At 38.8% G+C, this 27879-nt stretch overlaps 1 protein-coding gene across 2 annotated transcripts; it reads left to right on the forward strand.

Moving 5' to 3' along the window:
* Window positions 1–3083: 3083 nt before the first annotated feature.
* On the forward strand, window positions 3084–27710 carry pamr1a (peptidase domain containing associated with muscle regeneration 1a). Of its 2 annotated transcripts, none has more exons than XM_058381277.1 (12): window positions 3084–3175; window positions 14036–14212; window positions 15118–15243; window positions 15365–15479; window positions 15570–15787; window positions 15899–16006; window positions 16861–17043; window positions 17785–17979; window positions 18067–18133; window positions 19682–19902; window positions 21469–21800; window positions 23737–27710. In XM_058381277.1, coding segments are annotated over exons 1-12 (2286 nt in total). In that variant the 5' UTR covers window positions 3084–3174; the 3' UTR covers window positions 24280–27710. The 2 variants fall into 2 exon arrangements, with proteins under 2 accessions (XP_058237260.1, XP_058237259.1); XM_058381276.1 differs by lacking the exon at window positions 3084–3175 and adding an exon at window positions 11966–12222.
* The last annotated feature ends 169 nt before the right edge of the window (window positions 27711–27879 follow it).

The following is a 27879-nucleotide window of genomic DNA, read 5'->3' on the forward strand; positions in this document are numbered from 1 at the left end:
AAAGAATGGGAATTTGTCATTGTTTTGGTTTGCAACGACAAATGAGCCATGCCAGAGGACAAAACTAGTTTGGTGTGTTTATTAGTGGGGTTTACCTGCTTGAGTTTCTGATAAAGCAGATCATGTTTAAGGCAATGCAGAGTGGTTTTGTTGTTTATTTTTCTACCTGTTGCTTTGTCTGTGCATTCCTAAAACTCCTCTGTTTTAGATTGCATGCACGTAACTCAGGTGCAGCCATCTTTTCCAGCTCATGCTGCTGTTTATCTCCCAGTGTGTGACCCAGGAAATGCCACAGCATGCCAGTTTTTTGACTTAACACCTCCTTCTCCTCTTTACTCAATGCAGCCCAGGGTCTTATTAAGGTTGCCCAGTGAGCAGTCTATCAGTAGTAGCTACTGGGGAGTACATTATGCCCCTAAAATCCACAGTGACTCCAATAAGAGCTTCCCAATCACTGCTGAGAGCCACTGCTGCCCAATATCCTTTTGGAGAAGGATTTAGAAGCGCGACTCAAGTCCTACGCTGAATCCCTCAGATTAACGGAGTGTGGGGCCTGCTGCTCAAACTCCTAGCAAGGCCTATGTTCCGCTCAGGGACAAGGGGGAGCCTCTATTGTCCAAGATGAAGCCTCTCTCTGCTGGAGGAGCTGAGGGCTCTTTGTGTGCTCTTGGGCTGGAGAAAGGGTTTGAGAGCTAATGAGGGCTGTGGATTACAGGGTGCAGAGCACTCCTTAGGCCTTAGCGCTCCTGCAATAAGCAGATAATTACACCACCATTTGGAGTAAAAATCTCCACGGGCTCAGCCAGAGGGCACAAGGTCGTGGGTTGACCTGAGCGTGTGGCCGAAGTGACCCTTGACAGTAGGCTGCTACGTAGGTTTATAGCACTCAGGAGCCCTCAGAACAGCATGGTCTAGATGCTATTAACATGAATGATCTCAGGGCACCAAGGGTCAACACTGAGCTAGTAGCTCAGCTGAAGTCATCTTGGAACAGATGACTTAAAATATTGAGCATCTTTTCTTTTTTAATGTGCAATAACCACTCTTCTGAAGTCAGTAGATGAACTGTACACATTGAGCAAGAGCTAATAGTATATTCCAAAGTGGGTTTTCCTATGAATAAATGTTTAGAGTTTTTGGCAATTTCTACCTTTGTTGAATCTTCAGAAGACAAAAAATATATATTAATAAAAGCTACAGCTTTAATCAAGTCTATAAACCCTGGACAATAATCAGCATGCTGCAACATAATAATTCTTCAAATTCCTTCAGAGATACAACTTATCAGATGCGGCTGATCAAAAAGACAGTTTTACCGGCACACCCACACATATTATATGGTTTATGAAAGGCACCCTGTTCCCAAGTGACACAATAAAGTAATAAAAGGCCTTTGCTCTCAGATTATAATTCAAAATGGCAGATTGAAGGGATACTGAGAGACTCCCTTTGAGCTCCGGGATGTCACAGATGCCCTGGCACCTCATTTATTTTCATCAGGACCAATGGGCCTTGTAGCATTGTGTATCTACCTCCAACTGAGCCAATACACTTTGCCTAGCAACATGTAGCCCTGCAGGGCATACGCTGGACTACGACCTCCAGCAAACATGATGTGTGCGTGCACACACACACACACACACACACTCACACACACACACACAAATATTCAGCTCATTAAATGCATGCAATAACTCTAATTATGCAGGACAGCTTCAATATTTTTATAAGCAACTGTTAATTTCAATATTTTTATAAGCAACTGTTAATTTCCATTTTTTTCTCTGTCTCTCTTTTTTCTCTCATGTCCCATTCCTCTCTCTCAGCCCTATTCATTCATTCATTCATTCATTGCACTTTTTCTCTCCCACTCTCCCAAATAACATTAGTTAATGAGAGACGTCATGCCCTACAATACCGAATAATACAGGCCCTTCGACCCTATGTTACCTTTACTCCCAGCATGCCTGGCCTATTCACTATGCTTGCTTTCCCTTATAGGACAGCTGCAGCAGGACAAGACAACCATAGCAAATCCTGAAGAAAGCTCAATCAGAGGGGCTGTGAAAAGGGGCCAAGCTGGATTTCCCTACCAGCCAATCAAACGTTTCCCCCAGGGTGCTTAATTCATAAACACTCACTCAATCATACGCACACACAAACACACATACACACATATGCACACAGATTCATTGTCAACCTCCACTATGAGTGCGTGCCACTATTCTTTCGATTCACCGCACAGCACAGTGGGGTTCTTGTATTGGGGTTCAGTGTAATTTGAGGTTGTGGCCCCTTCTGGCCTAGTGGCACATGCCCGCTCAGTTGAGGGCATGATGCCGGCTGAATTGCTCGCCACAGGGATTACAGAAAGGGACGACAGAATCCCAGAATGTTCCCATGCACGGCTGTTTACATTAGCACTGAGGAGACTCTTCTAATTTGCGTGAGGTGAATTTCAAGTCAGCCAAACTCATAATTCAGGACAGAACAGAATGTTCCTGTTAAAAAGAATAAGACATTAGATATGGTATAAATTTAAGCTCTTTTGGTCTTACATTAAGGGCTATACAAGATACTGTCCTTAAGCTATTGTATACTGAATGAAAGAGAAGCAAAGACAACTCAAGCAAACGTATCACAATGGTGCCTTGTGACAGGAGCAGTCAACTTAACTCCCATGTATCCTGAGTTTCAATACTTGTGCCGAATTTTAATCAAGTGTCAGAGCAGCAGTGACACAAGTGGAATAGTAACACAAAACCCTTCACTCTGAAACCATTCCTCATTGTAATGCAGCAAAAAATGTCACACACGGCAAAAGCACTTTTCATCTCAAAGCTAAGACTCTTCAACATCAATGCGTGACGCATTGTGGACGCTTTAGGTCCAGCAATGGCCAAACGGTGTGGCTGTGAATGGACACCAGTCTATTGTTACGGTATCAGCGCAATAGGGGGCAGGCCAGGCAAGCCCCTCAGAGAGTGCAACACAAGAGCTGCTGCTGGTGACCAGAGCGAAAAGGGCCGGCGAAGGAGGGTCCGCTGCCTGGGCTCGGACACTCCCATCTCTCTCTGTTCCTGCCCGGCTGTATTGTAAACAGGGGCCTCAAAGGGGGAAGACAAAAGCGCTGCTTGGTTCAGGCTGTTTTGAGCTCCATGGAAGGCTGTTCAGAGTGAGTGCTGCTCCTGTTCCTTCTTTTTTTGTGAGAGAGGGTGGCGGAGGCACTGGGGGCGGCAGCGTGACGGATGGGCTTTGGGTCACCACTGCTTTTGTGGATGGCGGTGTGTGCCTGAATGGAGGACGTGCTGCCTCTCTCCCTGCATGGCCCCCAGAAGATGGGGTTGGGGGTGGGATGGGTGCAAGGCGGGGTACAGGGGGATTTGATTATGAGCCTGTGAAGGGGCTATGACACAATGAATTAGTCTGTATGTTCACCCCAGTGCTGTCATGTAGAGCGGTATAATATGTGTAAGAATATATAAACTGATAGACTATATCTGAAATAATCATTAGCACAAATTCATATTCCCTTTTCCACTTTCATATCTGTTTTACGGGTGTCTTTTAGGACAAAAGTCAGCATGTCATTTCCTGCAAAAATCGTTCAAATTTATGGTTAAGGTTTATTTTATCCTATTAGAACCCTTAAGAGTTCTGACCTGAACCACAGTCAGGAGTTAAATACTACTAAATCCTCACCATACTCGTTGGCTCAATTCTCCCTTTTCTTCATTTCCAAAATTCAGATCAAAAATTCAGATGTAACCTACACAACACCTTCTAACCTAAGAGAACAATGTTTGGCAGAAATATGGACATGCAGCAGTAATGAGATAACATTCATTTGAATGCATACATAAAGGAACATTCACTGATGAATGAGATAAGCTCCCCATTGTTTAATAAAGGACTGGTTCTCGCTCTTGTCACCAGTGCAGAAGTCAACGGGAGAACACAGTGGCATGCATACTAATAATGTATCCACATCCCTGGGGCCCAAAACTTTTGTTCTGGGATCCTGGGCCACCATTTGAGCCTCAGAGGATGTCTCTCTTTGCTGGCAAATGGAACCATCAGTAGCCCTGCGTCCCTGTAGCCATGACAGTCAGCAGAGCAGGTTTGTGTGACTTTGACGGGTGGACGATTAGCATTTCCCACTTGTTGCCTTTTGTGCGGCGCTGAAGGGAAGGTATGTTTGCCATTTGCAGGAGTGAAAGTGTGGCACGCATTAACTGTCCCTCAGCAAGGGTCGTTGCCCATCACAATGACTCCTCACTGGGCTCATGGACTGCAACTGCAGAGGTTGGAATGAAGCTACATGTTTGCTCTATTGATAAGGATGACATGCAGGTTATTTGCAGATGCAAAGGACATGTGAGGTTTGATCAGGGAGGAAGTTAGGGCTAGGGATGGGGGGGGGTTGACAACCTTTACAGAAAGGAAGACCCCCCAGTAAGGACATTCCTTAGTGTAAGGTGCAGGTCTTAGTGGGAGGCAAATCAGTGGTTTGATGAGGGAATTAGGCTGGACTGAATGAAGGTTGTTATGAGGCTGGCTGAATTCTTTTTCACATAAGTCCATTTTTAAACAGACATCCTTTCATTAATCCAGGATAACGGAGAATGTGTTTCACGATTAAAAAGTAACTGTACATGTAGAGAAAAGATACTGACTGGATGACTGACAAGGGAGCAGGTAGCCTTGCTGGGGCTTGACGGGCGGACGATTAGCATTTTCCCCATGTTGTCTTTTGTGTCTCACTGAAGGGAAGGTATGTTTGCTGTTTGAAGCAGTGAAAGTGTGGCACGCATTGACCTCCACAGGGGGTGTTGCTCATCACAATGACTCCTGCCTGGGCTTATAGACTCCACTAACTATTGTTTTCAGGTTCACTAAGATTCTAAAATATCTGTGTCAGTTTACGCTTAGAAAGGTTTAATGTAAGAGGAAGCGGGTGCACTCCTAAGGGAATTGAACATACCCACTTTCCCTTGTTTAAACATTCCTCAGTGCAAGGTGCAAGGCAGGTGATGGAAAGGCGTGAGGAGGGTTTGGCAAACATGCTTTGTGTGCTTCAAGTATATGTACTTGTTTAATCAGGATTAATGTGATGGTTTGTTATTTTGATTGCGCTTGTACTCCTTTGTATAAGAATCAGGTTTAATGTATGGTAGCATCATTACAAAGCAATATATTACACAACAAGGAAAATTGAAAAACACAGAAAAGGACATGATTAAAGGTCAAGAAGAATTGTGGGATTCAATTCGCATCTTATTGATGTACATGAATTGTAGAGGGAAATGAAGGGTGCTTTTTAGAAAAGATTATAGAACCGATTAATTTAAAATTACACAGTTTTAATTGCCAAAGATCACAATTTTATAAAAATAAATAAATAAATAAATAAATAAATAAATAAATAAATGATCATGTTACTGAGAAGCCACAGAAAAGACAAAAGGACAGTTACTAGGGTTTGATGCTAGAAAGCCCTTTCAGAAGAAAATCGCCTTACAGAACGCTTCATATCGATGATTAGATATTTTTATTTGCTAAGCAACAACGTTTGTTGCCCTCAGATTTTGATTATGTGCATCATCCGCTCTGAATAAACCATGAATATACAAACAATACCATATTTTAAGAGTGCCTAGGCTTGACAATTCATCGCTGTGGTATAAAGGTACAAACAACACAACATTTAAAGGTGCCATATTCATATCTGTATAGAACAAATCAATGTTTATCATACTCTAATCTGAAGAAAATATCTAGGATTATTATTTAATTCAATTTAATTTTATTTAGATATAGCTCTTTCAACAATAGACTCCTTAAGGTAAGAGGAATGAACTGTTTCAGTCTGTTTAGGTTTGGATTCTTCATATAAAACGCAATTGTGGTTCCATATGTCTTCTATGAAATATGAAATCTGGTCATCATTTGTAAAATTATGAGATTTCACTGGATCACAGAAAAAAATCTAAAAAAGAATTTTAGACTAGAAAGGGTAACGAAAGGATTTCTAAAGTATACTCTTCTTCTAAAGGGGGACTCTCTACTGGGAAGACTATTATTTAAAACCCTCTAATGGTTTTTCACAGAAAACCATTAAAGCTTTCCCTGAGGCACAAACTAAAGGGAGTTTACATGCTTTGTATTCCTTAAAAGAATACAATTTAAAACAATTTCTCTCCATCTCAGGCCACAAAATGTGACTTAAAAGACAAATGTTTAACTATTGGAGACAAAAAGACCACTCCATAGCAAAAACCAAACCTGTTCATCAATACCAAGAAATGTTAGGTTGTGGTTTTGGTCGATAGGTGCAGCATGTTCCTCTAGTCATAACTAAGTGGTGTTTTGTAAACTTCACTTCTAATGACAAGTCAAAATTTATCAGCGAGGAAAAACATCCACAATCTAGCAGAGCATGGCTTATTTCATGACTATTCTTTAACACAGAGCGCCACCTGGTGGACATTCAGGATTTGGGGAAGAAAAACCCTCATGATACAGTAGGTGGCAGTGTTAGAGATCTTGAAAAAGTTAGACTTAATTCCAAGAATTCTAACTCTTCAAGAATTATGATTTTTCTTTTCTTTCTTTCTTTTTTTCCTTTTATGTAAACATGGCTGCATTGCTTGATAACGGCAGTTGGTCTTGATGATTTGCAATGAATTCGACACTCAGCTCTGTACAATTTCACGCTGAAAAATATTACATAAATATAGAACTTTGCCAGTTTTGCCAACTTTGCAAAACATTCACAAAATGGCACCTAGGAATGCTAAAACATCAGATCTATGGGATCCTGAACAGAAGGAAACGGATCCTGAAACTCCTGATGGTGACACAAAAATTTGGAAAAATTATGGCCAGTGCTCACATAGGTGACTTATATCCTCAGCTGCTAAGGGATTGACAAAATGTTAAAATGTAAGCCTTCTAGGTAAACCGATCAGGCATAACATTATGAGCAGTGACAGACAGGTGAAGTGAATAACACTGATGATCATGGCACCTGTTAGTGGGTGGGATATATTAGGCAGCAGGTGAACATTTTGTCCTCAAAGTTGATGTGTTAGAAGCAGGAAAAATGGGCAAGCGTAAGGATTTGAGCGAGTTTGACAAGGGCCAAATTGTGAAGGCTAGACGACTGGATCAGAGCATCTCCAAAACTGCAGCTCTCGTGGGGTGTTCCCGGTCTGCAGTGGTCAGTATCAGTGAAAAGTATCTTTTAAGTCCTGTAAGTATCTTTTAAGCCCAGTAAGTTGCGATCTGGGGCCTATGGACATGCTGCTAACGTCTTGGTGCCAGGTACCACAGCTCACCTTCTAGTGGAGTTCATGCCTCGAAGGATCAGGGCTGTTTTAGCAGCAAAAGTGGGACCAACATAATGTTATGCCTGATCTGTGTATACTGTATATGTGTGGATGTATGTTGTTTTATATCTTGGTGGGGATTAAATGTAACCATGGGGATTAGTGATTTTTTTTTTTTTACACTCATTCACTAACCCTTTCACTCTTTCAGTAATCACTGTATCCTGGTCAGAGTCACAGTGGAGCCAGATGATATCTTTGGAAAACTAGGCGTGACACAGAAACACACCCTGAATGAGATACCAGTGCCCTGTGAGTTTAGTTACAAAAAACAAACACACAACAAAACAAGAAAAAACAAACAAATAAAAAAGTCCAAAAAATGATCAGACAATATGATTAGGGTTAATGTTAAGGTTAGATTTATGTATTGGAATAGCTTCATTTTAATTAGAGGCATTAATAATTATGTCACAAGGATAGTGTGTGTGTGTGTGTGTGTGTGTGTGTGCGTGTGTGTGTGTGTGTGTGCGTGTGTGTGTGTGATGACTCACACTATGAGTCAGAAATGTATTAAAGTTAGAACATTGATCAAAAGCTGCAGTTTGGCCCGAGGGAGAAAAAAAATTAATAAATTATGTTCCAGAATTTTTTCAGTCCACTTTCTGTACTACTTATTCTACACTGGGTTGCAGGGAACCTCGAGCCTTTCCCAGGGGACTTATGGGACAAGGCAGGGGACACCCTGGACAGGGTGCCAATCCACTGCAATGGACAATCACAGTAACCACAGATGTCAATCAACAACACATGTTGTTTTTGGACTTGGAAAGGAACCCTCTAAAGCACATCCAAACAGAGGCAAGAATCAATTTTTTTCAATCGACCCCCAACCCCTGAGGTGTGAAACAAACTTGCAAACCACTAACCCAGAAGACATGTTGTTGATGTACACACTGATAGAGACTTCAAAGCACTTTTGTACGTCGCTCTGGATAAGGGGCGTCTGCCAAATACCAGAAATGTAAATGTAAACGTAAAGAGATTTGTAGCTTCATTGTTAGTTTGGATAAAAGCAAATTCTGCCTTTACACTGTAGACGTCATGGCTCCTGGGTTCTTTCACAAACTGTGTAAATAAATGGTTAGTAAACTGCTCTGAAAGGAACACTGAAAGACTTTTATTTCTCAACAAGTAAATTAGGCTAAAGTTAAAAAGGAATTGGCGGAAGTGCTTTCTAATATCACCTCCAGTTTAATAAGTTCATATTATGCAAATGACTCCACAGGGAGAAAAGTGATTACTTCATTTGCGTCGAATAGACTGTAGGTGAAAGCAGTGTGTTGTGTGAAAGAGGCATTTTCCTACATGATAAATGTGGCATGAAAGCAGAAGTGAGGGAACGAGGAGGGGAAAACGCTGCACACTTATTTTATTTACTTTAATTACTCTTTTGTTTTATTCAGTCTGCTGGTTAAACAGGGCATGCAGAGAAAGTACATAAATTCTGTTACGGAGTGTTTTTCGGTGTTGTTTAAAGTTTCATGGGAACTTGGGAATATAGGCTGACACACAACCACTGTCCACTTAAATAGGAACACCTGAGCATCTGCTCATTTACACAGTTATGCAATCAGCCAATCATGTGGGAGCAGCACAATGCATACAGATAACCATACAGAGCATCATAGACATACAGGTCAAGAGCTTCAGTTAATATTCACATCAAACCTCAGAATGGGAAAATAAGTGTGATTTCCTGTGATTCTGAAAAAACAAACAAACCAAAAAAATGACTTCTGTAGGTGGAACAGTCTCTTAATCTGGCATGGCAATGGTGTCTGGCATTCAGGCCATTATTGCTAGGCAGTGTATTTACTTCTATCACTTTCTGCTGCCCCGAGGAGCCACCTAAACTAAACTGAATTGAGCCTGAGACCAAATAAATCCCACCACCATTATGTGGCCCACCACTTTTATAAAATATCTTCAAATCTGTTTCCCAGCCAGGATTCTGTACAATAAATCATAACTCTATTAGCTAGCCCACTAGGTACATACAAGCCCCGGTATGCTTGTCTAGTCTCTAGACTGAGAAAAATCGTCTTTTTATTTTGCTCGGTTATCACAGACCTGCACCTTCCTTTTTTCAAAATTCAGTGTTAATTGTGATACTGTTAGTCAAAGAAATGGGGTCTGTCCACAGTGTTGAAGGATACAGATCTTTCCTGTGGCTCATCTGTTTTGTAGCACACTCTGTAATACACAAACCACCTGTGATAATAATATAAGATAATAGGTCTTGTGTTGTGCAGCCCCCGGGTTCTTTTCAGCACTCTGAAGCACGTCTTGCTTGTGTTGACATGCAGGCTGTTACGCTTGAGCAGACATGTCTGAGACAAATAGGAGGAAGCTGACCAGAGCTCAAGGCCAGAATATAGTACTTTAGTCCAAGATATGCACAGAAAATTGCTTTCCTGAATACAGCTCTGTAAATATAAAAGTTTATTTCACTGAATTTTCAATATTACAATATTACCATGTTGTCCAGGAAGTATATGAGAGATATAGTTAATTCACAATAAATGCAGCTCAGCTATGACATTTACCCTTTTCTTTCTTTCTTTCTTTTTTTTTTTTTCTTGATATTTTGCATATTAGAGAAACTCTCACCTCCCGGATCGTTCCAGAACGTTTCACTGTATGACATTTGTTCTGAAATAGTGGCAGCATTTCACAATAATGTCGCATAAATCCAAATGAAGCTACATCTTATCTATAGCATATGACCCCTGTTTAATATAACTGTCCTAGAAGTCAGGCAAATTTGATTTCAGATATTCATGGTTTTTAAGAAAAATGTGCTAAAATCTTTCCTGTTGCTTTCAAGGGAGCACTCTGGTTGTGACATGGGCAATTAGTTTACAGCTTTCCCAGTATAACAGCTTGTCATAAGTCAGAGTTAGTTATTTAACTGTTCAATAATGTTTTTCGGGATCTGTTTAATGTTATCTCTTCACTCTTGATATTTACCGACGCTTACACTTCACCCTGTGTAGGTCATTTAGAAAAAACACCTATAATGCACCATCATACTGTTTAATCCTGACCATAAATCAGTTAGCACAATGCAGCAGCAGGGAAATTGCTATATTTTATCATGTGTATGCAAACTATGTACATGCTTTAAGTAACAGGAAGTGCCGCTATAGGAAAATACGCATTGACAATGTGATGTGATAGAGGCCTGATGTGAAGCAGGGTTGATCGCAGCACATCCTGCAAGTGTATTATAATATTTCTCTTATACCACTTTTGACAACACTACTGTAGCAATGTTTATTTATGAAACAATAATGTCATACTTTTTTGTGGAATGTCCATGAGTCAAGCTCTTGTTATGATTAATAAATCATTTTCTCTCTCTCTCTCTCTCTCTCTCTCTCTCTCTCTCTCTCTCTCTCTCCTCTCTCTCTCTCTCTCTCTCTAATAAAGTAGACAGTGTAGCTTGGAAAATTTCTTACGTTAGAAGAATCCAATACTGACCCTGGAGACACTAAACAAATTTTTCTACACAGAAAACGACATCGAATCAACAATTACACATTGTTAAATCCTCTAACACAGAGCATCAACAAGCATTGTGCAAGTACAGTGTAACTATAGAAATGGTTTATAAGAACAAGCACAGAATAAATAAACATCAGTATAAACGTACAGATTTTGCCTAGCTGCCTAACTACAAGCCACAGTGTAGAACATTAAAAGAAGGATAATTAACACCTTTGGACAAAACTGAATAAATAATTCAACACTACTGAGATAAAATAATAAAATAATACTCAAATAATTATCTCTGGTATAGTCATGTACCATGTATTGCAAAAAAGATCATTTGGATGTTTGGCTTCAGTCTGTTTACATTTCTGTAAAATGAGCTCCACCTTTAGCCGAACCTAAACTTTGCACACCGGCTACACAGACATATTGTTTATACCCATAGCTCCTTTAGAACATATGCTGTTCATATCTCCAAATCAGTAAGACCAAAAGCAAACCAAAACATAACATGAAGCGAAGTATGCCATCTGTGAAATGTTAGAGAGCGAAAAATATTATTTAAATGCTGTAATTCTAAAGCAACACCAATTTGTGAATCCATTTAGGACAGAAGGACTGGAGCATGGAGCAGTTGAGAACATGGAAACTCAGTGTCCATGGTAATTCAAAACAAACGAGTCAGATGTTTTAGTCCTTAGTGCGGTCATATACAGTCATCCCAGTGAAAATAAACAACTTGCTTACTTATGCATTTGGTGATATCAGGCTAATACAAACAGGAAATCCTTCTTCTGACTTCATTCTTCTGGTAATCAACTGCTAGATGGAACATATGAGGAACATATGAGGCACCTACATGTCTATTTCTTGTTTTAAAAACTTATGTTTTGCAAAAATAAAAACCTAACTAGAAATATAGTTTTTCATTTTTCATTTATGACCCATGCTGTAAGTGTGTATGACTAGCTGTGTGTGTGTGTGTGTGTGTGTGTGTGGCAGCACGGCATACATGGCTGTGTTGAGAGAATGGGTTAAAGAGTCTTGCTCTGAATCAAAGTCTCTCAAAAGACCCATTACGTCACAGCAGCAATTCAGTGGTGAGTCTTTCAGTGTGCTTCAGAGAGAGTTGGATGAGAGAGTGTGACTGAATGAGAGAGTCTGTGGGAAGATAAATTAATAGTAGGTAGTAGCGCCCTTGGAGAAAGAATGGTCTTGTTCATAATAAGCAGAGGATTCTGGATGCTTTCTTTACACAAACAGCAATCATTTGTTCTACCTCTTTTCTTATGTGCCCTTCAGTTCTGCTGTTCAGTGATAACCTGGCCATATGGTAAGAGCAATTTAAAAACAACAGTTTATTGTTGTTCTTTTCTTTTGCAGCTTAGAAATCTTTTCCACAGGAAATGATGCTGTGTGTACTTGTGCATGGTTCAGTGATTTCTTTAAGTGTTCTTCAAGTCTTTCTTTCTTAACCCATTCTTCTTATGCCTGATCTTGCTGTCTGTATGAGGGGGGAAAAAAAGAGTCCAGATCTCCATAAAATTGAGTATTAGTCATTGCTTGATGATGAATGTGCTCTGCAGTATACAGATGTATGTGGAGAGGGGAGGGAGGAGTCACAGCAGGATCCAAGGTCATGCTCCATGATACGGTCCACAGCAGCTTAAATGCTTTCTGTGCCAAGATGTTGTTTCTTCAAATGAGAAAAGCAGAAAACGGTTCTGTAAGCCAAGAAAGATGGATGGAAATGTGATTTGGAACAAAACTGTTGGGGTTTAAAGTTTAAAGGAACTCTGTTATGTTCTTTTTAGAGAAACTTTCTATCTATCTATTTGAAAATGCCATTAGATGTATTTTATTTTAACACATAATGATACTTTTTGGCAGAAGAAGATAACACTTTTGGTCTTGTTAATTAATAGGATCCGTAATTATGAATAATGAGGGCTAAATTCATTGAATAGCATTACAGTGCCACAGCTCCCAGAGTCCCTGGTTTGATCCTGAGCCAATCATGTGTTGGTGCAGGTTTCCTCTGGTTGTTACGCCCACCTATAAAACATGTTGGTAGGTAGATGTTGGGAGGTGTGTGTGTGTGTGTGTGTGTGTGTGGTGTCCCATGATGATCTTGAGTCCCATTCAGGGTGCGTTCTCACCTCACACCCACATCCCATGTTCCTGGGATAGGCTCTGGATCCACCATGACTCTGGTCAGGATAAACCGATGACTGAAGATACTGAATGAACGAAATGAAGTCGTTCAAATGTAAATTCTGCAGCTATACAATCATAATGTTCTTCCTCTTATGTGTATGATGTAATAATGCTTACAGCAACATTCCTGACAGGTGAGGAATGACTGATACGAATAATTAGACAGGATGGTTGATGATCTGTTTTATTTACATGCAACAACATTGCAGCTATGTTACACATGCTAGTATACTGTGTGAGAGCTGTTGCTTTTACATAACAACAGCGTTTTATTATATGCTCTGTGTTCAGGAATGGAATCTGAACATAACGCACTTCCAAAAAGTCATGAACATGTGGGATGTTCAACAAAACAACAAACAATCATTATAGTCATGCCTGGCTCCTTGTACCGATAGTATAACTAGCAAGCCAACGTGAGTGAATGATGTGATGGTCTAAACCAAGGCAGCTAACAATTTATTGACAGTTTGACACTCAAATTAATTTTGTAAAGTTAACCAGTCAATCCTTTTCTTAAACGAACTTCACCAAACATGAAAGTCTCTATTCAATCCTTATTCAGTTGAGTAAATCCCTGCTGGGGTCAGAGCTAGATGAAAATGATCAGAGCAGCATTTGTTTTAACAAAAAATGGTTTGATGTTAACTGCTGTCTAGTTGTAGATTTCCATTACCGGTACCTTCCAGTAAATTACCTATTTATACTTACGTTACTTTAATAAAAGTGACGGAAAAAATCAGCTAGTTAGCAAATGATAACTCGGTCAGTCACGACTCTTTTCCTGACCAATGTATTTGTGAAAATGATATGTCTGCAATATCAGTTCAGTTTCAGGACAAAGCAGGAAGGAAAACAGGTACTAAACAAATTATTTCACAATTTTTAACAAATGTATACCCACTATTTATTCTGTATGTGGTTTTCAGTGTCCAGAGTGCAGGAGGATAAGTGTCCTGGTCCTCACTGGAATGCCATGTGTCGGTCCTGCTGCGAGTATGAGCTGATCCGTTGTAAGTGTCCATCTGAGAGGACACGGGTGGGTTACGCTGTGCCCTGCTGCCGCAACGACATCCACCAGTGTGACCCCTGTATCATCCACCAGGGTATGACTGAGTCTTGGCTGAGTGCTGGGTATATGGCAGGGTGGGAACTGATCTAATCAGCTTTAATCAGACCAACACTTTTAGAAAAAAGCTGCTCTATCTGTCTATCTATCTATCTATCTATCTATCTATCTATCTATCTATCTATCTATCTATCTATCTATCTATCTATCTATCTATCTATCTGTTATTTTTTTTACTCATTTTAAATCCTCCTTTCTCACATGTCCCTAAGACTATACTGCATATATCTATACACTGACCCACTTTTAACAAAGTTTATACTTTTTTGCTACTAGTCCACCATTTTATTTAACAAACATTGCTTCCTTACTTACATAAATGTTCAATAGTATATGCCCACATTTTAACAGTAAAAATTAACATTTTAAAAGACATATATAATAATGTGTGATGTGTGTCTAAAAACTTTTCAGTATGTCTCATATTTCTGAATGATGGAAATAATGATGGAAATAATCTTCTAGACACAGTCTGCAATGTCAAAGATACTGTTTCGAAGCGGCTGAAAATTTGGCCACTGCGGACTCCCAGTAACCACTGACACTCAATCACTGGACTTTTAATTGAACTCCACTTTTCCCCTTTGGTGTCTTTGGTTCTCCTCTTTTTAAGCCTTTGTGTTTCAGTGCCCTGGAGTGAGGTATATGCTTAGTTTCCTACCATCTGTGACATTGCTATGCCTTTTCGCGTTTCTCTGACTGTTTCTCTTTTTTTTTTCTTTGACTGACCTTTGCCTGTTTTTGACCTGGCCTTGACCTGTGTCACTCTGAGAGTGACTGTTCATTCTAAGTTAGTGGTGTCTTGTCTCGTAACAGAAGCACTCAAATGTCCTCTTTGACATGTAGCACAAACTGCCTTTTTGTCTCTTTTCCTCTTCACAGGCTGCAGTGTGTTTGATAACTGTAAGAGATGTGATAATGGCACATGGAAGGCAAAGGATGATTTCTACATCAGTGGAAAGTACTGCACTGAGTGTCGAAAGGGATGGTCTGGCGGGGACTGTCTCAGTGAGTTCTGGCACAGATTTTAATGCTAAAGGGCTTTGGTTATAATCAAACCGTGATTTTTCTTTAAAAAAGATTTCGTTGTCTTTGCCAAAGTGTGTTCATGTTGCTGTTTTTCCTTCAGCATGTGGAGAAGTAATACGGAGGCCTCAAGGTCATGTGACCCTGGAGACTTATCCAGTCAATGCCAAATGTGACTGGACACTCCAAGTCAGCAATGGGTTGGCCATGGAATTCAGGCAATTCCCCTTTGGATTACGACATAATGTCAAACTCACTTATTACAGAATTCCTTCGTTATTTAAAGAAATGTTTTGCATCTCTTGCAGGTTTACGATGCTTAATCTGGAGTTTGATCACCGGTGTCGCTACGACTTTGTAGAGCTCAGAGATGGCGACAGCATTCAATCGCCTCTGATCGGCCGATACTGTGGAGACAAAATCCCGCCACCAATCAGGAGCTCAGGAAACTCGCTGCATATCCATTTCGTTTCAGACGGCTATAATAATTATGACGGTTTCTCTGCTACGTTTCAGGAACTCTCAGGTGCAGTTTACAAACACAGGTATTTATGTGTCTGGTTAAAACCAAAGAGTGTCATTTTCTTACAGAACACATAGCGTATTTCCTCACTAGCTTGGATTTTTGTCTTTGCAGTGTGCAACCCCAATCCGTGTATGAACGGCGGTATTTGTTCACTGGATACAGTTAAAACTTTCCGCTGTGCTTGCCCAGCAGGTTACACAGGTCTACAGTGTGAGAACAGTGAGTGTTGCTGATTAGGTGGAAAATATGAAAGTGTACATTGTGATCATGTGAATGGGGTAAATCTGCCGAATTATGCAAGTAATAATACCCTTTTTTGTGTGACTGTGTGTGTGTGTGTGTGTGTGTGTGTGTGAGATCATACATGGAAATAATTTTTAAGGTTATAGTGCTGGAAATCACAGTCCTCCTTTTTTTAAATTATATTTATTATTGAAATCTTGTAGTTTTTTAACTGGTTATTCAAATATAATGGGTTTAATCCAGTCCTCATTCACTAAGAAAGGATCTACAGAATCTGTAAAGTGCAAACATGAAGGGTTCTGTGTATAGTGTTGGCCTATAAATAATGTCGACTTGAATATTATAGTTATAAGTTTGTCATTTGTCACTATAATTGACATTCAAATGATATGGATTTAAGTGAAACATCAAGAAAACAAAACAAAACAAAAATTCTAAAATAAAAAGCTTTATAGCTCCTAGAATATTTTGTGAAGGCGGCTATGGTAGCTTAGTGGTTAAGATGATGGCCTACTGATCGTATGGTGATGATCTCCAATCACAGGTCCACCAAGTTGCCCCTGCTGCGCCCCTGAACAAGGCCCTTTACCCTTAATTGCTTAGTTGTATAAAATGAGATAAATTTTAAGTCGTTCTGGATAAGGGCATCTGCCAAATGCCAGAAATGTAAATTCCAAAGGTTTGTCTAATGAGGCAAAGATTTCAATTGGATTATGTTCAATAAAATGAATCTGTTCTTTGGATTTTATATTACAGTTAAAGGTATTTGAGAACCCCTGATATACTGCATGTCATTACTCATAAATGCACCTTGTTTCTGAAACAAGCAGAATCTGGCTGTGTAACCCCTCAGAAGCCTGCTCATGGGGACCTTTTCCTGCTGTACGACAACGGAGACATCGCCACTAGCGTTCGGTACCTGTGCTTTAAACCTTACAAGCTTAGAGGAGTCTCACAGAGGTTGTGTCTGTCCAACGGCACCTGGAGTGGGACAGCTCCCACATGCACCAGAGGTAATACAGACATAATTCCAGATTAATTACATTTCTGCATGCTTGTTTGTTGACAATAATGCACATTTCATTATTACTTTTCTCAAATTTGAGGATGTACTGCAGTTGAAATTGTTAGGTCAGTGATTTTGGTGCAGGTTAACTGTACTGACAGATAAGCAGAAATGCCTCCTTGTCCTGGTTCATGGTCCAGATCCTTTGTCCTGTTCCCACCATCATTTCTTCTCTTGTGTCTTCTCTTCTACAGTGGCTTAGTGATTAGCATGTTTGTTTGGCACCTCTGAGGCTTGATTCCTGCATCTGTTTTGTGTGTGTGTGTGTGTGTTCTGATTACTCATTAGCATCACAAGCTGCACTATTTTGTGGCTGGTGGGGGAAAGAAAATTTAACAGAAATGAACTTTTCTTGTATATGTACCACAGCATTAAATTCTACTATAACCAGATTAAAAATACGACATCAAGTTAATTAATAAACAAAATTGGTACTCTTTGACAAAGAGTTGTGGTACAAGAGCAATAAATCTATTTGGGAAATGCTGGTATTGTGAAACAATAACAACTTCTGGGTTAACAGTAACTGTGTTTCACACTGGGCCACATCTCACCACTCTGTCATTGATTACGTCTTATAACAACACTCAGTTGTCTTTTATTGCACATATTGTCGTGCAAAAGCTTAGCATATCAGCACATCAGTGAGTACTAACCCATCTTTTCAACTGTTTTTTTGGAAATACAGACACAGAAGTCATAAGGAAACAATGCCCCCCGTTATCACAGCTACATCACGGATACTTAAAGATTATCGGCTCATCCGGTGTTATAGAGAGCGTAGAATTTTCCTGCAATAATTCTTATGTCCTCAGTGGAAACTCCAAAAGAACATGCCAGCTCGATGGAACCTGGAGCGGCAGGCAGCCACAGTGTATTAAAGGTATATATCTTCTTGACATATCACAATACGATGCGTCATTCCCTCTTACCAAACCAGAACAATCATGTTCCAGTGGCTGTGTTGCAGCTTGTCGGGAACCAAAGATTTCAAAGCTAGTGCGACAGAAGGTCTTGAAGCCACAAATTCCATTAAGGTAAATATATATAAATATTATAGATATAGAAATTTAACAAAATGACAGGTTTTTGTGAAGAAAAAATGAAACCAAGATATATAATGTCAACTTTTCCCTCCCTTAATGTGAAACTACAAACAACATATGAAAATAAAAATTAAGTGAAAAACAATATTTTAGAGAAAAACAGAAAAGCAGGGAAAAGTTTCAATAACCAGGTTGCATAAGTGTGCACACTATTTTATTTAATAATTAATTAGGGATGTGTTTCGTGTTTAAAAGTAATTAGCATACAGCTGTCAATGAAATGATTCTAATTAAACCCAACTAAAGGTCAGCTGTTTCTTGTCTTCACATCTTCTTGGATTCATGTAACTGCTGAAGCCATGGTACACGAAGAGCTTACAAAGCGTATATGGGATCTCATAAAAGAATGGAGCGGTATAAAAGAATTTCCAAAACAGATGGTGTACGATGTAAAGTACCATGTAAAATGAAGCATAACAGTGATCAAGAAGAGAAAATCTTCCCAAAAGAAGCTTACCAGGGAGGCTGCCAAGAGACCTACGGCAACATTGAAGGAGTTGCAGGAATATCTGACAAGTACTGATTACTCTCTGCATGTGACAACAATCTCTCATATTCTTCATGTTCGGGCTACGGTGTAGGACGGCTAGAGGGAAGCCCTTTCTTTTTTCTTTCACAAAACATCCAAGCTCAACAAAATTACTCCAAACCACGTGACAAAATGTATTACGGTCTGATGAATTCCAAAAAGTATTATAATTCCATAATTTCCAAAGTAAGGATTGATGCAGAAATGCCCACGGTGCAACATGGTGGTGTTCAGACAAAACTAGGGCTTTTATCAAGGTGAAGGGAATAAAGAACTGGTACAAATACCAGAGCACAACTATCCGGTGTTTTTTAGAAAACTGAAGATAAAAAGGATTTTCACCTTTCAGCATGACCATGACCGAAAGCATACATCCGAATTTTTTTGACTTATATAGCCAGAGCCCAGACCTGAATCCAGCTAAAAATCTGTGGGAAGACCTGAAGCTGCAGGTTGTGCACAGGAGATTCCCATATAATTTGATGAATCTAAAATGCTCTTGCCAGAAAGAGTGAGGAAATATTGCCAAGTTAACATAATAGACTCTTACCTAAAAAGAGTGGTGTAATAAAATCAAGAGGCGCTTCAACAAAGTATTGGCTTAGGGTTGTGCATGCTTATGCAGATAAGGTATTTCTATTTTTCTTTTATTTCCTAAAACGTTTTCGGATTCACTTTATTTTTGATATGTTGTAATTTCACACTGAGGGTGGAAAAAATTCTGTAGTGATTAATATTTGTCACAAAAACCTGATATTTTAATAAGGGTGTGTAGACTCTTTATATCCGTTGCCTATTGTTTTTTATTGTTGTTTATGTATTCTGAGATAGACAGTTAGTAAGTAATCACCACTTTATTTACCTGCCAATGGCGTGGAAACTAATAACCACTTAATTAAAAATGAATCTTAATCTCAAACATGCAATCAAACTTTTTTTTTTTTCTCTAGGAAGAGTCCACTTCACAGGCTCTACTCCTCCCTCCAGCCTCATGAAAGCGAAAGCAGCAGTATAGAGATAGTGCAGGTTGAATTACCGACAGGATTCCATCACCTCTACACAAGCATAGAGTATGAGTGCATCTCTCCTCTATACCAGCACTCTGGAAGTGCTCGCCGGACATGCCTTAAAACTGGGAAGTGGAGTGGACGCCATGTTACCTGTTTACCAGGTGGGGGCAGCACACATTCAGGCAGAGAGAAGAAAGACTTGCCATAGGTACAATGACACCACCATGGACTGTAGGTATCAGCTGTTGCTAGATGCTGATACCATATGGTGCATTAGAAAGGGAACAGATTTGATTGAAAGCAAAAATTAAAATTAAAAAAAGAAGAGAAATGCAAATCAGCCTTTATAAATTCACATAAACCTGCAAAGCTAGACTTTAAAGTAAGCTTCTACCTGTTGTAAATGATGTAAATAATTTTTTCTAAATCTAAATATATGACATTTTACTGTAAAGCAGCATTGAGATATAAAATTAGATTAAATTTTCAGTTTTTCTTTTACAAAGAAATTGATCAAGTAACTAAACCTAATGTGACAGACATACCTTGAAACTAGCCTACTGCAAGCTATATGATGCCCAAAAATAAAACATATATATATATAAATTTTTTTTATATATATTATATATTAATATATTAATAATATTAGCTTAGAAATTAGGTCAAGGTAAAGACAAGGAAAACAGTACTAAACAGTAACTACAATCTTACACCTAGCTAGCTAGTAGCTTAGCTAGTCACCTAGCTAGTATTATAGCTAACTCCACTCTGCCTCATAAATAGAAACTATAGATTATCAGAGAAAAGAACTGTGTTCTTCTCTTAGATTTAGGTTTTTTAGTTATTTACATGCTACACAATGTGCCCACATAAAAGAAGAAGAAGAAGAAGACGAAATAGTTGGCTTAGCAGCAATGATGCATCAATCTTTTCATATTTATGGCACTATTTGTAGAGCTGTGCTAAATAATGCATGACTTGTTGGACCCAGGATCTTAAAAAGGACTAGATAATATATTGTGAACAGAGGCATACTTTCATGTACAGTAGGGTTACACGGGTACGTTCTATACCAAGAACTGCTAAATAAGCGTATTACAGTGTTTTACACAGTTGGTGCTAATTAGCTAAGAATACATAATTTATACTCGAGACAAACTGCAGCTGATCAAGAAACTTGAACTTATGAATGTCATGTATTTGCAAGATTTGCGTAATGTTAAATTATAATGTATGCTCCTAACACACTAGGGATGTAACCAAGTATGAATACATTATCTACATTATTTGGATGGAATAGCTAAATGAATACAAATCCAGATAAAAGTATAAGGCGTACTATTCATTTCCTCCTCTTCTTCTTCTTCTTTTGCGTCTTTTTCTTGCATAAAGAAAAACTGGCAGGAATATTTACAGGGCATCTGGTTAAATTTAGAGATGTGACTCAGAAATGGGATCAAATGGGAAGAAAATGTTCCACAAATGTGTGATTACATGCATGCGGAATAATAATAATAATATATAGACTGGCGTTGCCTTACACTCCAATAACAAAAAGTAACTGTTTCAATCTCTTATCAACTTAGCCTAAATAGCACCATCCTTTATACATTATGCACTAGTCATTTCAGTCAGTTTACATAATCTCTGAAACTGGTAGTAGGTACTTGACTCAGAGCTTTCAGTCTCTCTGTAATGGAAATGAAAACTGTTGTTCTTCATTGCAGTCTGTGGTAAGCTCTCATCCAAACCTCAGAACCTGGCACAAACCCACTGGCCATGGCATGCAGCCATATACCACCGTCTTCCTGACCACACCAGTCCCATTACAGGGACAACCAGCAGACAAGGGGACATGTTTTCTGCAGATGACTATGACTACTGGCAGGAGAAGAGCATGGAGGAGACGTGGCATCTGGTGTGCAGTGGTGCTTTGGTGAGCCAGCATGCTGTCCTGGTGCCAGCACACTGTGTAACTGAGTCTGGACACTCACTACCCTACAACATGGCTGATCTAAAAGTAGTGCTGGGAGAGAATAAGAGGCTTCAGCACCTGAAGGTAGAAACTCACACACTAACACTTTGATCTAATCTTATCCAGGAACGTCAGGAACTCAGACAGTGGGGTCAGAGAGCACACTGAAGATCTGTATTTCTTTATTCTAGATCTAGAATTTTGAAAAGACACATACAGTAATAAAGTATAAAATTTATTTAAAAAATATATATATTGTTCAATGTCTTGAATACATTCTATGCTATCTGTGTCTCTAATTAAATATATGCAAATACTGACCTTAATATTGACCTTAATGTTAACCGCCTTGTACAAAAGGTCAGATTATCTCTTCTAATGAAGCACACGTTCAGATGAAATTTCTGTGGTTTTTGATCTAAAAGGATCATAAAGTCCATGCTAGCTGTAGTGCACACTGTCATTAAAGCATAAAGGGGGATGTACCAAATATATTAATCATGTAATATAATTAGTAATGAAAATTGTTGCATTAAATGAAAAAAAAAAAAAAAAATACAACAATAGAAGTATTTTCCCTAGTGATCTCAGACATTTGGACCTGACTGTAGGGTCCTAAGGGCTTAGTGTATTGCCTACAATGTAGTCATTTTATAGTTATCAAAATCTAATACAAAGATTTAATAACACGTTCAAAAAGACAGCAACAAATCGCAAGTTGAACATGCAGAATGCTTAGAATTAGGCAGACAACAGATATTAATAAGCAGCAATATTAAGTCATGTTTTCCCGAATGCCACATCTTAATTCTTAATATACAGTAAAAATTACTGACAGACATATGAGGTGTCTTAAGAAAAACCAATCAATAGATGAATACAGAAATATAGAAAGGGCAGATACATCTAAACAGAGGGTGTGCTGCATGATATAAGTATACAATTAGCATCTTAGTGTGCTCTGTGGCATGACTAGAAGGTCTAATTTGACCTCTACTTCAAAGGAATAAATCTTTTCCTCTTGCCACCTTTATCTAAAATAGAGTTATTTATTGGAGCACAGATGGCAGGAACTTCAATCAATTGCAACAGTGACTAAAGTGACACCTGCATTTATAGTTCAGTAAATGGGATTGGAAATTGTGGCTAATAGCACACGACTGTGAGGCCCATGTATTAGAGTGCTATATAAGGAATGTATATATAAGAGATTATTACACAGATTACACAGACAGATGTTCACACAGAGATGTGTAAAAAGGGACTGAAGGTCACTTGAGTCAAGTGTGTGAGTGCATTTGTGGTACACACCGAGAGAATGGAGCAGAACTTAATGCTTAGGTGCTCCAACTACGCCGGCTCTGTTGCACTTTGGGTGCAATTTGCTACCAATTTTTGTTCACTTGTCCTCTTAGAGGGAAATATCACTGCAAAGCAGTACAAAGTGTTCACCTTTACCCTATGATGAAACATCACAGCATCATATCCTGATGGGAGTGGTATCTTTCAGGATGACAGTACCCCATATACAGGGCACAAGGGCAGAAACTGAATGTGTAGTGACCATTTTTGTGAGCATTTGGGCCAACATGATAGACAGCGCTCTCCACCGCCATCAAACAAGCAACTGAGAGAATGAACCAGCTGAGTGCCATCTCCTTAAGTTTGCTTTTGTCTTTGCTGCCATAGCAACAACCACTACTGCCACCAAGAGATGATTTGCAATGCCATTGTAGATGCTGTTATTATGATGTCATTTGCTGTTGAAGTGTCTCCTCAATGGTAGTGAAAAAGCCTTAAAAAGAGCTCAAAGAAATGACCAGCAAAGGTTTTCTTGGTTGTGTTGCAAGTCGTTACTATGGCAGCAGTGACACTCACGGCACTTTAAAAAGCCCACCGAATAAATATTCTGCATTGAACAGCTATGCATTTTCATAATCAAATGGTTTCACCCCCTACAGCTTCAGTAGAATTTCCTTGTGATCTGAAGCCTTTACATCTCATGCTGTCTTCTCTACAGGTCTCAGAGGTCCTGGTTCATCCCAGCTATGATTCTACTGGATTTGACTCCGACCTAGCTATACTGAAGCTAGTGGAGAAGGCGAGGATCAGCGAGTTCATTTCTCCTGTGTGCTTGCCTCGTCTGCAGGGAGGGGAGCTCACTGTGAACCAGGCTTACATCACTGGCTGGTCGGTAGCAAAAAAGCATGAAACACACTCTCAAGTGGCTCAGACCGGAACGATTGAACTAACCGATGTGTTGCAGTGCGAAAGACAGTATGCTAAACAAGGGTTTGCCAATAGCATTACTGATAATATGTTGTGTGGGAGACAGCATCCTATCAGTTCTAGTACAGTCTGCCCTGCCAGATCAGGGGGAATCATACTTTTACCTACTGCACCACAGCACAGGAGAGCAAAAGATAACATCTCTGCGACAATCTGGGAACTGCTGGGCCTGGTGAGCTTTGGTTTCGATGTGCAAAACTGTAATCCACGCTTGTACACAGTGTACACACGAGTGGGCAACTTTAAGAAATGGATTGAGAATAACATGAAGTAATATTCGCTTAGCATACAGATGTGACAAATCAGGAAATGGACAATAGCACAATGGAATGGATTTATGTGTAAGGAACTGCTGATGTCATTATAAAAATGTTATGAAGTGTGTGTTGCTATATTTTGCATCATTTTCAACAGAATGTTTTGCAAATTGTGTGTGTGCGATACTTTGTTTATACTTTGTTTATTGTGTTAAGTATCACACATACAACAAGTTCTTCAGCACAATCATAAATCTTTAGGGCATCAGTTCAAGCCTGTTATCAGCCTGTGTCTTGCCAAACATGTTTGTACTCTTACATGCACAGACAAGAATTTTTTGTCTGTGTGAGGCCATTTGGACTCTTATAATCTTCAACTGGTTTCAACCACTACAGATTCAGTAACATTTCAACTCTATTTCCTTCTGATCCACTGTCCAGAGCTCAGCTTCTTTATGTATTATAAAGTCACTCTTGTGTTTGAGCTCCATAAGCTCATCCTTTGTCTCTGGTTATGATCCACAGAGAGCTTATACGTGTCAAGTTTATTTGGCTGTTGCCTGGATTAGTAGTCTAATTACATGCAGACCACCTCCGAGTAAAAGAATGGTGTACATTTTGAATACTACTGTTTTACAAAAATATGAGAAGGCCTACAACTAATCTAAAACAAGAGCAGAGACATTTTCTCGTCTTCTCTACATCACCCGATCAATTTGACTAAAAGGGGCTAAAATACTTATAGTCATTCAAATTAAAAACCAACACTGAGCAGGTTTTTATTTAGAAAATTAAACAGCACATGAGGTTTTATCATGTCCTCAGGCCTGCAGTCTTTTCACAAGCCAAAGCTCACTGTTTTAGTTCTGGTCATTAAGAATTAACCTCAGCCTCAATGATTAATGCTTTAAAATCTGTGTGGACAAATTGGGTAAAAGAGCTCAATACTGTATTCTGGACCATCATCCATCATTGCAAGTTTAAACCAAAACACATGGTAATAAAACTTTGTTTCTAACTCACTCCCTTCGCTTGTATTTTTAACAAGTAGATTAATAACAGGTGACTCATACACTGAAACCGCTCTCAAAATATTTGTTCTGTATAGCGACTTAAAATGTGTGAAGATGGAATGAGATTGAAGTAAAGTAAGAGGTAATAAGAGTTTTTAGACGGCCGAGTTATTTCTAGTCCGGGTTTATAAAGGGCTCAGTGCTGACTGATCATCCCGTGTTTCTGTAAATAGATAAGATTAGGTTGGGTCACTTGCATATCTGTGTATAAGAGCATGTAGAGGACATTCACTTTATCTGATGCGGCAAAGCAAGGAAAACTGTTGTAGGAAATTGTCACGCATGAATGGTAGGTGCAGCTGAGTCAGGGAACATAAAAAAACGATCATCTTACAGCATGTGAATTTTCTCCGTTATCACACCGGTTTAACTGCCAGTGAGGTTGCATGCATTTACGGTCATGTTCCAATGTGGGCAAAATGACTTTTTTGTGGAACTACCACATACATAAATGTAATATTCAATAGAGTAAAATATTTAAAAATAAATAAATAAATGATTTAGGTGCACGGATTTGTAAAACCAATTTATTTACTTTAATTTAAATTGTAAAATGTAAACATATCAAAACTTTAATGCTTCCTAAATAGGGTCAAAACTGGGCCTGAATCTTGAGAACAAACTAAATAAAAATTAATTCTTCGTGGAAAGTTCAGAACTAAAAAATTTCTTTAGCTCTAATAAAGAGGCAAAATATAATTCCACACATTTAAATACAGGCCCAAAATTTAAATACAGTATGTTCATAAAATAAATTTGCACTTTATTTTGTACAGTTATATTGTGATAGTATTGACAGTTCTGGCTATTTTTTAAGCTACTGACCTCCTGAAAGCCACACATGCAAAAATTAGCATCACTGCTATATGCAACATACTTGGCTAGCATGTGGCTATACACAGTGGAACCTCGGCATATAAATGCTCTCCCTTGCGAATTTTCGTCTTAAGAATTGAAATTTTGCAAGAAATTCGTATCGAATTGAAGCAAACTGTTTATGAATTTTACGAAATATTTTCCAGTCAGTCAAAAAAGAGTTTTGAAAAAAGTCAGTTTCAAAAGAGTCAACCCACGATACCAGCGTTGCCTTTGACATGCATTCAGATTGGTGGTCAGTTCTTTGTAAGCAGCCATACAGTTTACATACGCTTCGTATTGGTAATATTTTTGGGTGGCTGAAACAGATTATCTGCATTTACAATTTTTCCTATAGCATAATTCATTTTGCAGTACAAAATTTCACCCTAAGAACTCACTTCCAGAACGAATTACATTTGTACACCAAGGTTAAATTGTATACGTATACCCATATATGGTCCTGTTGCCACAAAACTGGAAGCATAGAACTGCCTAGAAAGAGTTTGTATGCTGTAGAAGTATGATTTCCCTTCACTAGCACAAAGAAGCCCAAACCTGTCCAGCATGACGATGGTACTGTGCATAAAGCACAAAGCAAAGTTTCTAAAGTTTTGCCAAGGTTAGTGTGGAAAAACCTGCATAGATCCCTGACATCAAGTGACTGAAAACCTTTGGGATGAACTGGAACGCTGACTTTACCTCAGGCTTCCTCATCTAACATCTGAACAGCACCTGAATAATGCTCTTATGGCTGCATGATCACAAATACCCACAACAACATCTACAAATCTAAAATCTAGTGGAAAGCCTTCGCCAAAGAGTAGAGGTAATTATAACAGGAAAGGAGGGCTAGATTTGGATATGGGAAGTCCAAAAAGCAAATATGGGAGTGATTGATCAGAGGTCCACAGAGGTCAGACCAACAATGAAATATCTCTTAAATTTTCCATTTGTTCTTTCGCACTTTAGCTAGAATGGGATAACATAAAAATCATCTGAAGAAGATCACATGAGGATAACAGGCTGAATTAGCATAGTAATATATGCTTAATTATTATAATGATAATAATAATAATAATAATTATTATTATTATTATTTATTTTGTAGGTGAAAAAATCATTTACTACTGTATATCCCGAAGCAAATTGCAATTCATCTTTTATTCTCCACGTTTCAAGTCTCTCAGTTATTTCTTAGAAATCTGTGTGATTGCATCATAAGCATAGTTACTGATTGCAAGGGCTGTGCACATCAAGCAGTACAGTTGTATGTAAGAATCTGTTCTTTTGCTACCGCAGAATAAAGCTAAAACAATTAAAATTAGCTTGTGTGTGAAATTTACTGTATCGGGTCAAAATGTATGTAGTAAAAAGTGTGACATTTCTTTGCACACACCCTCTACATGTAGTTTCCTTGCTATATATGAAAAAAAAAAAAAAGAAATAAGCAATTTCCAAACTTGTAATTAGAAGCTTTTGTGTCCTTATTAAACATTTGTGCACATAATTGCTTTGAGTTCTGCTGCAGTAAGAAATAAAAATAAAATTTAAAGAGTTCACTGGAAATTAAAATTAGATTTTTGATCGCATGAAGGAGTGGCAGTGTAATTTCAATTCTGGTATCTCCATGCATGCAGTGTTTTCCCTCCAGTGTGCTCTCACCTCTGTGTGAGCGTGCTGGATTAG

The sequence above is a fragment of the Hemibagrus wyckioides genome, linkage group LG27 (genome assembly GCF_019097595.1).
Source record: "Hemibagrus wyckioides isolate EC202008001 linkage group LG27, SWU_Hwy_1.0, whole genome shotgun sequence".
Classification (NCBI taxonomy): Eukaryota; Metazoa; Chordata; class Actinopteri; order Siluriformes; family Bagridae; genus Hemibagrus; species Hemibagrus wyckioides.

Coding starts and splice junctions, on each gene's coding strand:
- pamr1a (XM_058381276.1), top strand. CDS start 12,099: ATGGTCTTGTTCATAATAAGCAGAGGATTCTGGATGCTTTCTTTACAC. Junction 15,480..15,569: donor GGGTTGGCCATGGAATTCAG/GCAATTCCCCTT, acceptor CATCTCTTGCAG/GTTTACGATGCTTAATCTGG. Junction 17,980..18,066: donor GCAGCCACAGTGTATTAAAG/GTATATATCTTC, acceptor GCTGTGTTGCAG/CTTGTCGGGAACCAAAGATT.